Genomic DNA, 13337 nt, shown 5'->3' on the forward strand with positions numbered 1-13337 from the left:
TGTATCTGGCCGCGCCGGGCGCCGAAAATCAAACAGCAGCAGGTGGCGGAGACGCTTCACTGCTTTTACTTTAAAACAGAAGCTTCAACATCTGGATTCAGCCTCTGCAAAGCCGCGTGACATCATTCTGCACCCCCTTAACATCTGGCTCAGTGTATCTGGTTATCCCGGCCGAAACTCTTTTCCGCCTGAGCCGGCTTTAGCTTCCGTCGATGAAGCCTTTTCTGCCGTGCTTACCTTGTAGTGCTGCAGCAGGTGGTGGCAGGGCGTGGGACTGTCCTGGTACAGGTGAGTCAGCGTCACCATCCCCAACTTCTCCGCCAGTTTCCTCCAGGGAACGTCTCCGACACTCAGCAGCTCCACCAGCCGGGACAGCATGTCCTCGTCCAGACCCGAATCCTCCACCTCTGCAACATCGACACAGTTTCGGGTAAATTTTAGACACGAAAAAAACAAGGCGATTCAAAAGATCCGGCCGTAAAACCCGTGGAGGAATTGGTCCGATCATCTTCTTTCTTCCAAATTATGAAAAAAAAAGCAATACGTAACTGACCTCCGGCTCTCTGACCTCCGGCTCTCTGACCTCCGGCTCTCTGACCTCCGGCTCTCTGACCTCCGGCTCTCTGACCTCCGGCTCTCTGACCTCCGGCTCTCTGACCTCCGGCTCTCTGACCTCCGGCTCTCTGACCTCCGGCTCTCTGACCTCCGGCTCTCTGACCTCCGGCTCTCTGACCTCCGGCTCTCTGACCTCCGGCTCTCTGACCTCCGGCTCTCTGACCTCCGGCTCTCTGACCTCCGGCTCTCTGACCTCCGGCTCTCTGACCTCCGGCTCTCTGACCTCCGGCTCTCTGACCTCCGGCTCTCTGACCTCCGGCTCTCTGACCTCCGGCTCTCTGACCTCCGGCTCTCTGACCTCCGGCTCTCTGACCTCCGGCTCTCTGACCTCCGGCTCTCTGACCTCCGGCTCTCTGACCTCCGGCTCTCTGACCTCCGGCTCTCTGACCTCCGGCTCTCTGACCTCCGGCTCTCTGACCTCCGGCTCTCTGACCTCCGGCTCTCTGACCTCCGGCTCTCTGACCTCCGGCTCTCTGACCTCCGGCTCTCTGACCTCCGGCTCTCTGACCTCCGGCTCTCTGACCTCCGGCTCTCTGACCTCCGGCTCTCTGACCTCCGGCTCTCTGACCTCCGGCTCTCTGACCTCCGGCTCTCTGACCTCCGGCTCTCTGACCTCCGGCTCTCTGACCTCCGGCTCTCTGACCTCCGGCTCTCTGACCTCCGGCTCTCTGACCTCCGGCTCTCTGACCTCCGGCTCTCTGACCTCCGGCTCTCTGACCTCCGGCTCTCTGACCTCCGGCTCTCTGACCTCCGGCTCTCTGACCTCCGGCTCTCTGACCTCCGGCTCTCTGACCTCCGGCTCTCTGACCTCCGGCTCTCTGACCTCCGGCTCTCTGACCTCCGGCTCTCTGACCTCCGGCTCTCTGACCTCCGGCTCTCTGACCTCCGGCTCTCTGACCTCCGGCTCTCTGACCTCCGGCTCTCTGACCTCCGGCTCTCTGACCTCCGGCTCTCTGACCTCCGGCTCTCTGACCTCCGGCTCTCTGACCTCCGGCTCTCTGACCTCCGGCTCTCTGACCTCCGGCTCTCTGACCTCCGGCTCTCTGACCTCCGGCTCTCTGACCTCCGGCTCTCTGACCTCCGGCTCTCTGACCTCCGGCTCTCTGACCTCCGGCTCTCTGACCTCCGGCTCTCTGACCTCCGGCTCTCTGACCTCCGGCTCTCTGACCTCCGGCTCTCTGACCTCCGGCTCTCTGACCTCCGGCTCTCTGACCTCCGGCTCTCTGACCTCCGGCTCTCTGACCTCCGGCTCTCTGACCTCCGGCTCTCTGACCTCCGGCTCTCTGACCTCCGGCTCTCTGACCTCCGGCTCTCTGACCTCCGGCTCTCTGACCTCCGGCTCTCTGACCTCCGGCTCTCTGACCTCCGGCTCTCTGACCTCCGGCTCTCTGACCTCCGGCTCTCTGACCTCCGGCTCTCTGACCTCCGGCTCTCTGACCTCCGGCTCTCTGACCTCCGGCTCTCTGACCTCCGGCTCTCTGACCTCCGGCTCTCTGACCTCCGGCTCTCTGACCTCCGGCTCTCTGACCTCCGGCTCTCTGACCTCCGGCTCTCTGACCTCCGGCTCTCTGACCTCCGGCTCTCTGACCTCCGGCTCTCTGACCTCCGGCTCTCTGACCTCCGGCTCTCTGACCTCCGGCTCTCTGACCTCCGGCTCTCTGACCTCCGGCTCTCTGACCTCCGGCTCTCTGACCTCCGGCTCTCTGACCTCCGGCTCTCTGACCTCCGGCTCTCTGACCTCCGGCTCTCTGACCTCCGGCTCTCTGACCTCCGGCTCTCTGACCTCCGGCTCTCTGACCTCCGGCTCTCTGACCTCCGGCTCTCTGACCTCCGGCTCTCTGACCTCCGGCTCTCTGACCTCCGGCTCTCTGACCTCCGGCTCTCTGACCTCCGGCTCTCTGACCTCCGGCTCTCTGACCTCCGGCTCTCTGACCTCCGGCTCTCTGACCTCCGGCTCTCTGACCTCCGGCTCTCTGACCTCCGGCTCTCTGACCTCCGGCTCTCTGACCTCCGGCTCTCTGACCTCCGGCTCTCTGACCTCCGGCTCTCTGACCTCCGGCTCTCTGACCTCCGGCTCTCTGACCTCCGGCTCTCTGACCTCCGGCTCTCTGACCTCCGGCTCTCTGACCTCCGGCTCTCTGACCTCCGGCTCTCTGACCTCCGGCTCTCTGACCTCCGGCTCTCTGACCTCCGGCTCTCTGACCTCCGGCTCTCTGACCTCCGGCTCTCTGACCTCCGGCTCTCTGACCTCCGGCTCTCTGACCTCCGGCTCTCTGACCTCCGGCTCTCTGACCTCCGGCTCTCTGACCTCCGGCTCTCTGACCTCCGGCTCTCTGACCTCCGGCTCTCTGACCTCCGGCTCTCTGACCTCCGGCTCTCTGACCTCCGGCTCTCTGACCTCCGGCTCTCTGACCTCCGGCTCTCTGACCTCCGGCTCTCTGACCTCCGGCTCTCTGACCTCCGGCTCTCTGACCTCCGGCTCTCTGACCTCCGGCTCTCTGACCTCCGGCTCTCTGACCTCCGGCTCTCTGACCTCCGGCTCTCTGACCTCCGGCTCTCTGACCTCCGGCTCTCTGACCTCCGGCTCTCTGACCTCCGGCTCTCTGACCTCCGGCTCTCTGACCTCCGGCTCTCTGACCTCCGGCTCTCTGACCTCCGGCTCTCTGACCTCCGGCTCTCTGACCTCCGGCTCTCTGACCTCCGGCTCTCTGACCTCCGGCTCTCTGACCTCCGGCTCTCTGACCTCCGGCTCTCTGACCTCCGGCTCTCTGACCTCCGGCTCTCTGACCTCCGGCTCTCTGACCTCCGGCTCTCTGACCTCCGGCTCTCTGACCTCCGGCTCTCTGACCTCCGGCTCTCTGACCTCCGGCTCTCTGACCTCCGGCTCTCTGACCTCCGGCTCTCTGACCTCCGGCTCTCTGACCTCCGGCTCTCTGACCTCCGGCTCTCTGACCTCCGGCTCTCTGACCTCCGGCTCTCTGACCTCCGGCTCTCTGACCTCCGGCTCTCTGACCTCCGGCTCTCTGACCTCCGGCTCTCTGACCTCCGGCTCTCTGGCCTCCGGCTCTCTGACCTCCGGCTCTCTGACCTCCTCTGTGGTGGGTTCGTCCTCGTCTTTTTCTTCCTCCGAAGAGCAGTTGAAGAAGAGCGGCTCGTCGTTCTCCACGTTCTTATCGGCACCTGAAAAACAGTCTCCGTGTAATCACCCGTTTGCTTCTCTATCACAGTCCGGATTCACCCTGAGTCGGTGTGTTTTCCAGTGGGTCTCACCTGCAGCGATGAGCATGGAGCAGAGAGTCGGGGAGCCCAGGCTGGCCGCCAGGTGGAGCGCCGTGTTTCCTCCGTACGTGCAGGCGTTGACGTCCGCCTTCAGCTGGAAGAGACACAACCACAGAGTGAGTGACTGACAGTGGCAGACTTCTGACAATCACTGTCCTGTCCCGAACCCGGGACCACGGCGGTGAAACGGAGTTATCACAGCGGGAAAGAAAAGAATTCACGATAAAAGTCCGGCCCTCTGAAACCAGCGGCGCCGGCGTTCGACAGAGAACGCACGTCGGTCCCTGCGCTACACCAAATGTTCAGATCCTTTATCAAAATAAAAGTGGCCCAACAGTATCGAGACGGAACGTCATTCAAGTAAACATGAGGCGGCTCAATTTTTACTGAAGATAGATAATTACAAAATGTCGTAAAGGAATCACAAGCACCTTTCAAAGTGTTATAATCTGTCGAGTAAGTTGTAACTAAAGCTGTGGAATGATAAAAGTTTTAATGTCGGGTTTATTATAAATAAAACATGAATGTTGAGGAGGACAAGAAGCAGGAGCTGGAGGTTACGGAGGTTATCGATTCTCAAGACCAATCCCAGCCAGGGAACGGCTGAGCGTCCGGACTGAGCTGCGTGTCGTACCTCCGTGATGAGCGTGCAGGCCACCTTGAACAGGTTCTCTCTGACGGCCAGGTGGAGGGCGGTGTTTCCGCTCTTCTGCTCAGGCGCGTTGATCTTGGCTCCGCCCTCCACCAGCAGGCGGAGGCAGCGCTCGCCGTCCCTCCTCACCGCCAGGTGGAGAGGGTGAAGGCCTGACAGAGACGGAAGCACAGGTAACACTTGAGCTTTTTAGGGCCTGAAAAGTCACCTTATGAAATGATACTGATATTCACAATCGTGGCGAGCGGCAGCGACCCCGTCTGATCGTCAATAAAGGATTTATTTTCTGTCGATCAACTAATCCGTTAATGACAAACGGTTGCACAGTGATACCGACAAGGTCAGTGATTAATATTGGCCCGATCGGTGGTAATAAGAAGACCGTCCTCTCACCGTGGTAGTCAGGGGTGTTCACCAGGTGGCCGTGGCGTTCTCCCAGGTGAGCCAGCAGGGGGCGGAGCGTGGTGTTATCTCCGGCCAGCGCTGCCAGGTGCAGCGGGCTGCGGCCATCTTTGTCCACCAGGCTGGGGTCGGCCCCCGCCCTCAGCAACACCTCCACCACCTTGACCTGCCGGGTGATCACCGCCAGGTGGAGGGGAGTCTGCAGCGACCAGAGCAGGGGGAGGAGTTAGTGGTCGGTTTGGCCTTAGCTACCTGCTGGAGGGGGTCGGCTGTGTCTGCATGAGTTATGGTTAGTCAAGTGAAGGCAGCCTGCCGTGTGCAGGGGCAGGTGAGCGAGGAGTAAGATACCTGTCGGAGGTGGTTGGCCGTGTTGAGGATGTGTTGTTGCTGGCTGCTGAGCAGAGTGTGGACCAGTTGCTGGATCACACCTGTCTGCTGGTGGATGATGGCCAGGTGTAAAGGACTGTGGGCGGGAAAAAGCCACAACATCAAAGCACCGAACAGAGACGCTCAAAGACCAACTAAAAGCAGTACCTCTTTTTAGACACTGTACCGATCCCCGTGCTCGGGGTGTCGTCTTATCCGGCCGTTATGGGGGTCAAAAGTAAATGAAATGAAGGCTCACGTGTCTCCGTTGCTGTCCTGGACACCACAGAGGTGCCTCTGGATTGCCAGCAGGACCCGGGCGTCCCCGGTGCTGCAGTACTGCAGCAGGGCAGCGGCGGTCTGTCTGGCGCTCTGAGAGGCTCTGTTGTGGAGGGCAGTGGCTGGAAACACAACACAGAGCGTGGGTCAACTATTAACGAGGACGAAGACGAGAAGGGTCACATGTTTCCTCCCGGTTCCCTTCATGCAGTATCTTACCAATCTGAAACAGCTGCTGTTGTAGTGGTGATCCAGTCTGTCCTCCAGTCTGTTGCTGGGCGACACCTGTCTGATGGGTGGAGCCTGACATCTGAGCCCCTCCCCCTCCGCCAAAGCCTGTGAAACCTCCAGTGAAGAAAACTCCTGTCCCCCCTCCTCCTCCTGCTCCGTTCATCTGCTGGTTGAACTGGAATCCTGCACACGGAAAAGAAGTCTGCAGTGAACTCCCAGTTTCCCCGGTCTGAATTTTGCCCTCCGTTATGTTCGTCACGTCGAATCTAATAATCAAAGCTTGATTCCAGGCAGCAGCAGGAAGAAGGATCCTCAAAAGGCCAAACCTGTTTCCAAACTGGCAAAGTGAGATTTCAAGCAGCTGAAGCACAATTTAGTTTTAAGAGGGAGACATTTCTCAGCCCATAAAGAAAAATTTAATCCTGATCAGATCCTTGATCCTGAGTCACGGAGGCTTCAGCAGCACTTTACTGCTGGAGCTGATTTTAGCTACGTCATAGACAGGGACAGAGTTTAGTCCACTGGTTCCCAACCTGGGGGTCGGGCCCCCCCAGAAGGTCACCAGGTGAACCTGGGGGGTCGTCAGATGATTCATGGGAAAGAAGAAGAAGAAGAAACACAGTTCTCATCCACGGATCTGGATTTGGTTTCTGATTCGGAATCTGATTTTTTTTTTTGTAAATATTGATCATTTGAACAGTTATTGAAATGAAACTGGGAATTTTCGAGGAGAAACGTCTGATTGGTGGAGCTGAACAATTCAGACGAGGAAACAAAAAAGTACAGTATTTCTTTGTAATGGAGTAGAAGTAGAAAGTAGCATAAAATGGAGACACTCAAGTACAAGTACAGTACTTGAGTAAATGTACTTAGTTACTTTGAACCATTGACTGACTGAAACATAGAAACATGTGTGATTGTTATTAGTGCCGATGTGTGGGGATTTCCACTTCTAGTGCTGCTCCTGATGCCTTTTTATATGCAAAGTTGAAGTCAAAATTCCTCCGCGATCCATACCTCCTCCTCCTCCGCCGCCGAAACCCCCAGCTCCTCCGCCTCGTCCTCCTCTCCAGGGTTCATAGTGAGGCAGCGGCTTCTGCTTCTTCCTCAGCACCTCCTCTTTGTCTGAAAGAGGGCAGAAGAGGAGGGGAAACATGTCAGCAAGTTAAAGGAAATTTTAAAGTGGGAAGACGGACGCCTGCGTGAGACACCGAATACGTGTCGTCCTCGCCCAAAATTTCCTGCTTTTTTCTTTTTTGTGATCTTGCTGCAAAATGAATATCTGAGCGAGTAGGTGAGGACTGAAACTCGGTGCACGCCATCCCGTTCCACCAAGGGAAACCCCAAACCCGTGACCTTCCTGGCAGTCTTCCCTGGTTGGGGTTTAGAAGTGGCACCCCGTTCGATACTGTAAGTGTATTTGTTCCATACGTTCTATCAACGCTGTGATGTTTCCCAGTGCTCAGGCTGACCTTGGACCTGTGGTATGTAGGTGAACTGCTTCGGGTCGCTGCTGTCGCCGGCCTTCTTCCTCTTCAGCTGCAGGAAGACGGTGACGGGCCGCTCGATCTCTGTGCGGTGATACGGCGGCGTTTTGAACACGATGGCGTACTGAGGCGAGAGAGAAGAGGAGAAACACTCTGTGGGTCCGAATGAGACAAACGCCGAGACACACAACACTCAGTCTGACGAGTCACTGATTTACAGCAGCACAACCAGTCGGGATCGACTTTAAACCCGGAATAAATGATGGTGGATGTTATAATTCTGTTGCACAAAAACTAGTTTAACTAAAGAGGATTCATTTTATTTTAGATATTATTCATCTCAAAGCCTAATGTGGTGTCAGCTCTGTTGTCCTAAAATCCTTATTGGACTTTGACAAAGGAATCTTTCAGAATTTCAGGAATTTCAGCAGCATCTGAAGTTTGCTTGTTGTCAGATGCTGTGAAAGCTACATTGTTTTGATTGTTTTATCAAACCTCAACTTCCAAAGAATTTATTCCCAGCTTCGTCTTTGAACTCACAATTAATATCGTTTGATTTTTGCTCCATTCATTCGTTTGCTCAAATTAATAATTGCTACACGTGCCAAGAAACTGGGGGCTTTAGGGGCCAGAGGTGGAGTTAGCATCCTGTAATGACACACAAATAACATCAGTTGGGGTTTTTTTAAGACTCCAAAAATGATTGTTTTTGTGTAGTTTGGTTTGACACTGAGTCGAAAACCCACAGAGGTTCAGTTTGCTGTGAGAGCAACAGAGGAAAAACAGAAAATCTTCCTATTCGAAGGTTGAACAGTCATATTGGGGGAATTTTTGCTTGAAAAAACGACTGAAATATTTTATTGAAAATTGATTTCTATGATAAAACTCCCAGCAGTGAATTTCTCACCAAAAGTACCCTGAAACAACGTTTAGACCATGAAGTAGGAAAATAAAAGTGAAAAGTTGAATGTATCAAAAAAAATGTGGGACTCCATGATGTTTTTTCAATACAGACGGAATTTTACAGAGCTTGGTGAGTGGGTGGGTGGGTGGGGTAATTTCTGACTTAACAACGGGATTAAAGCCCTCGTCACATGCAAGAGGATCCACAAACACACGTCTGACTCAAGTACTTTGTTTGTCCCTCTCACTGGAGCTCTGTAGACATTTTTGTTACTTTTCTGTAAAGCAAATATTTCATGCGTAAAACATAAAACCTGTTTTGTGTGTAGACTGTATTATTTGTGTGAAGCCCTGCAGCGGAGTTGCCCATAAGCAAGAGAGTAAACCTTCCAGTGCTCAGTGGTGATGGGAAGATTGTGGCTGTTCTTTGTTTGTGTGCCTGCGTGCAGACAGTCTGAAGGAAATCCCCCGCTGAGCTCCGATTAAAGACGAGCTTCTGTTTTTCTGCCTGTTGTGGTTCCAAAACACTTAGCCTTTTCTTGATGTCGCTGACAGACTCATTCCCACACAAGTATTGGCCTGGATGAATAAAAAACACACACACACACACACACTCTGTACCTGTTTGTGAACGTCGGTAGGTGAGAAGTCGCCGAACGCCTCCCAGCTTCCCTCCTCGTCGTCCTCATAAAAGCGGATCTCAATGTCATCTGTAATGTGCAGCACAGAGCATGATGGGATGTTTCTCCACTTTCAGACGCAATAAAACAATAATCACAGGATGAAAATTAGGCGGCGACGGCAAACTCTTGACTGTGCAGAAACCAAGGCATCAGCTTAGACCAGGATCTGGTAAAATCGGGTACCTGATGATTGTCTGTAACGTCTTTAATAAAAAGAGCGCAAGTGATCTACAGTAGAATAAAGATTATTAGGTAGGTATCAAATAAAATGTATACAAAATACTTAAGAAACACTATTGCACTCTACTATTAATATTGTTTAATGAGTAAAATTAAAGCTAATAATAGTTTTAACCCTCCTAGTTCCGACCGGGAGACCAGAAGTCCTGGTTTGTATTGTGTTCGATGGAGGAGACCTTCCCCCGCCTTTTTTTTTCCCCACCTTATAACTCTCTGAGACAAAACCTGTTGTCACGTGAGTTTGTATTTTCAAATCTTAGTGTTTAGTAACTTCAGTGAGTGAAATGTCCAGGTTCATGACAAATCACGGCATCACGTCAGGGGATAAACATGTCCGAGATATAAAAAAGCAAGTGTTGTTTTAGGTTCTAAGGTTTTCACCTTTCTGGACTTTGTCACAGAGCAGGAAGATCTCGTCTCCTCCGAGCACTGAGCCACTCGTCTTATCCATCCGAGAGATTTTCAGGTTGGAGGCGTTTGGAGACTCTGCAGGTAAAACACACATGAAATCCCACAGTGGCATCACAGCTCTGTGTTTTTAAATGCGATCTCTTTGTAGTTGGTGAGCTGAAACCAAAAGCTCTCATTACACACTTTGAATCCTCTCCTGCTTAGTGCTTCTCTATTGCTACTGTATATGTGCTGCGGTTTAAGATTAATTTCACTACTGAACAATCCGATGAATATCTTCTCAATTAACTGATAATCGTTTGGTCCAAATACCATAAGTACTGCATATATAGTATAATAGAAACAGAAATAGTGAAAAATGGCTGTAGGTCCCTAAAGCGGAAGGTGACGTCTTCAAATGTCTCGTTTTAACCAACAAGCAGTCGAAAAATATTTAGTTTGAATTCAACACGAAAAAAAACCTATTTCTGGCAGCGGCAGTGCATTGGAGTAAACACTGATCAGCTACAACTTTAAAACTGTCGACCCCAACCCCAACCCCCCCACCTCACCGAACAACACACACACACATCCCAGCGTAACCCCTGGACGTGTGGACTCACTGCTGTCGTAGATGGGGTTGGAGACGACGGGTTTCAGCGCTCTGGTGAATCCTCCGTTGCTGTCGTGCAGGTAGGCGGTGAACTTTAACCTGACAATGTTCAGGTCCATCACCTTCCCCAGCTCCTTGGCCTCCTTCAGACAGGCGCTCTCCTCCACGTCTACGGGAGGACAGGTAGCAAAACGTCAGACACACCCGAAGCCTCCTTGTACACCTCGGATGATACCGATGAACGCCACGAGGCTTTTACTGGGTTAATGGCAAAAAAAGGAAAGGCTTTAAATGAGGTGGGGTGTGTGGGGGTTCAGGTGTTTCTACCTGTCAGGGTACTGTGTGGTCCTTTCTGTCTCTTCCTCTCATCTTTCAGCCTCTTGCACAAAATCTCGACAACACCTTTCTTGGTCACATGGAGGATCCCCAGGTTACTGAACCTGCAGGAAGTGACATCACCAGCCAACATCTTTTATACTGAATATCTCTACATTTTCCTTTATTTAATCTTAACTGTTCAGATGTTTTTAATAATTATCTATTTTTATTTTTTATTTCTTTGTCTTGACCATCAGAACAATCTGAAACTGATGCTTTATCAGTATTATTTTTTTTTTTTTATAGTTTCAGCTGCAGCATCATTTAGCAGGGTAAAGTTTTACTTTATTTACTCATATACACAGTACTTCTACTTGAGTTTAAAAGAGTTTTTATAAAAAATAACCTTATCTATAGTTTCATTTTATATATTTTTTTTATTTTTTATATTTACTTATGGAGTTAATCTAATTTCTATGAATTTAATGGAATATTTTCCACAGGTGTCTTGTTTTTAAATTTTTTATTTTTTATTTTTTTAAACTTTGAATGGAGGTAGTGGGATTCACAGCAGATGAAAGTAAATACTGTTAAAACATTACATAAAGTCTTTCCGCCAAAGAGAAATGAATAACAACAAAAACAAATTAAAAGTAGTAAAACACGACGGTAAAAGAATTGAAGAAACTGAAGTCAATCTCAAGATGGAGTTAATTTTCATATTTGTCAACGTTCAGCTGATTCTTCAGTCACTAATATTGCTCCTTTGTTTACTTCTGTTTTTTAGAGTTCCATTTTTTTTCTTCAGAAACCAGTCAGTGTTATGTGTCACTTCTTGGAGGTTTGTATTTGTGTCATATTCCTTGTTGCTTTTTAGTATTAGGTAATAATCCTTTTTATTCCACCATCGTCGTTATGAATTAATTTAATGAGTTATTAGTTTGTTGTTTTTCTTTGTTATTATTTGATTTTTCCACTTATCTGATGCTCAGGACTTTAGCTGCCAATAAAAGGTCTCCTAACTGTTTCCTGCACTTGGAACCTGAACCTTAAAACTAAGTTCTGACTTCCTCTTTGGAGTTTTGTTCTGCCACAGTGATTACGCTGTGCATCAGGATGTGTGACGAGGACTAAAAACACAAAAACTTTCCAGCTCTCCTCCCCGAGTCCTCATGACTGTTTGTGTTTTTGTTGTGATTATTCAGGAGCTCCCGGGGATTCTGCTGCTGCAGCTTTTTCATATTTCAGTTTAAGGTGAAGATGCACGGAAGCGGTGGGATACTGACGAGGCGGTGAGGTCGTCGGGGCCGACGTCCAATGTGCAGGTGCCCTTCTCGGTGCAGTAACGTCCCACCAGACTGTGAGCGTGGACACGAGGAGGATCAGTGTGGGTCACCAGCTGGACCTCCACCCGGGCGTGACCCACGTAGTTATTAATCTGAGACACGGAGAGAGAGGAAGCATTAAAATCTGATCTGTTTTTACCCAACTTACTCAAGTCACAGTGAAACTGGATAAGTTGAGTTTTTGTTAACCTATCATTTATGTCATAACATTAACAATAACTAATAAGAAACCAACTTCCATAAAGCTGCAGCAGTTCATTTTTGAGCTTTTGTGGGCAGCAGAATTTAATAACTCAAAACAAAAATCTGTCTGCAGCTATTGTGTGTGAAGCTGGGGTTGCTGACATGTTGTTTAAGTGTTGTCAGAGTGTTGTGCATGTTATCCACCTTCACGGTTGGGTAGGTTCTCCTGTTCTTCTCGCTGGAGGCCCCTGGTAGTCCACCGTGGGACGGACCCTCGCACTCATAACGGAATCGAAAGCCCCTCTGGTAACACACAAGGCACACATTTAACACACATTTAACACACACTTTTACTGTGCAGTTGGCCGTTAACAACGTCTGTGTGTGTCTCTCAGTGCTGAGACTTATGAAATATTTATGCAATTTAATATCCCAAATACTGTTGGGGTCTACTGTTTATGCTCATAGAAACGTGAACCTTCTTTTTGTTTCTAGGTGGGGGGTGTAAATTCAGAAACCTACGGCATCTACTTTAGAGCTGCAACGATTAGTCAAACAACAGAAAATTTGTCTGGAACAATTTTGTTAATCACTTAATTGTTCAAATCATTGATCAGTCAGAGGTTCCAGCCATTCTCTGGTTCTGGCTTCTCTGATTTAAGGGAATCGCTTCTGGTCTCTGTTAGATATCTTGAGGTTGAGCGTGAAAGTTTTTTCTTTGCTCTGGCAACTGAAAAGTTTGACAGAGCAAATCTGAAGTTTACTGAAAAGGCTTTGATTACATCTCAGTCTTCCTCCGACTGAGGCGAAATAAGGCATTTTTTAACACAGATATAAAGATAGTAAATGGGAGGGAAAAAATCTGCAGATTAACTGATAATGAAAATGATCTTTACGTCCTCAATCTACTGTCTTAGACACTTTTATAACCGTTTTCAATGATGTCAAGGCAAAACTATCTGACTTGTTTCTAATTTTTAGGATATATTTTGGCAGTTTCCGATTATGTTCATCCATGTTGTGTATTTAATTTCACTCATTTTAATCCGTTGCATGTCTGTAATTGCGTTCCTTGTAGTGGAACATTGTCTGCTACGACATTATCCGTTCGTTAATTCCTGATTACTCTTCATGTCCTTCATTTTCACTCTGCGTTTTGTTGTTACTCCTGTGAGTTAGATGAGAAGAAAACAGCCCCAGGGTGCAGACTGGAATTTGAGTAATTATGTCAGGTTTGCACATCCACTGATTGCATAACCCCACTTCTCCTTTTCTCTTCATAGCAGAACTTACTGATTTGCATACAGACAGTCAGAGGACTCAAGGTAGTCACATGACCTTTAGCAGCAG

The 13337-nt window shown here is 50.2% G+C and overlaps 1 protein-coding gene across 1 annotated transcript in view; it reads right to left on the reverse strand.

The window, feature by feature from the left end:
* nfkb2 (nuclear factor of kappa light polypeptide gene enhancer in B-cells 2 (p49/p100)) overlaps window positions 1-13337 on the reverse strand; it is a 31632-nt gene that overhangs the window by 3273 nt on the left and 15022 nt on the right. Inside the window, 17 exon segments of the mRNA XM_040140170.1 lie at window positions 238-407; window positions 3531-3690; window positions 3692-3795; window positions 3886-3988; window positions 4529-4698; window positions 4940-5147; window positions 5297-5411; window positions 5574-5715; window positions 5813-6007; window positions 6842-6949; window positions 7297-7435; window positions 8836-8924; window positions 9519-9623; window positions 10151-10309; window positions 10468-10580; window positions 11745-11896; window positions 12192-12290. Coding sequence (XP_039996104.1) covers window positions 238-407; window positions 3531-3690; window positions 3692-3795; window positions 3886-3988; window positions 4529-4698; window positions 4940-5147; window positions 5297-5411; window positions 5574-5715; window positions 5813-6007; window positions 6842-6949; window positions 7297-7435; window positions 8836-8924; window positions 9519-9623; window positions 10151-10309; window positions 10468-10580; window positions 11745-11896; window positions 12192-12290 — 2331 coding nt within the window.

The sequence above is a fragment of the Xiphias gladius genome, chromosome 11 (genome assembly GCF_016859285.1).
Source record: "Xiphias gladius isolate SHS-SW01 ecotype Sanya breed wild chromosome 11, ASM1685928v1, whole genome shotgun sequence".
NCBI classification, from domain to species: Eukaryota; Metazoa; Chordata; class Actinopteri; order Istiophoriformes; family Xiphiidae; genus Xiphias; species Xiphias gladius.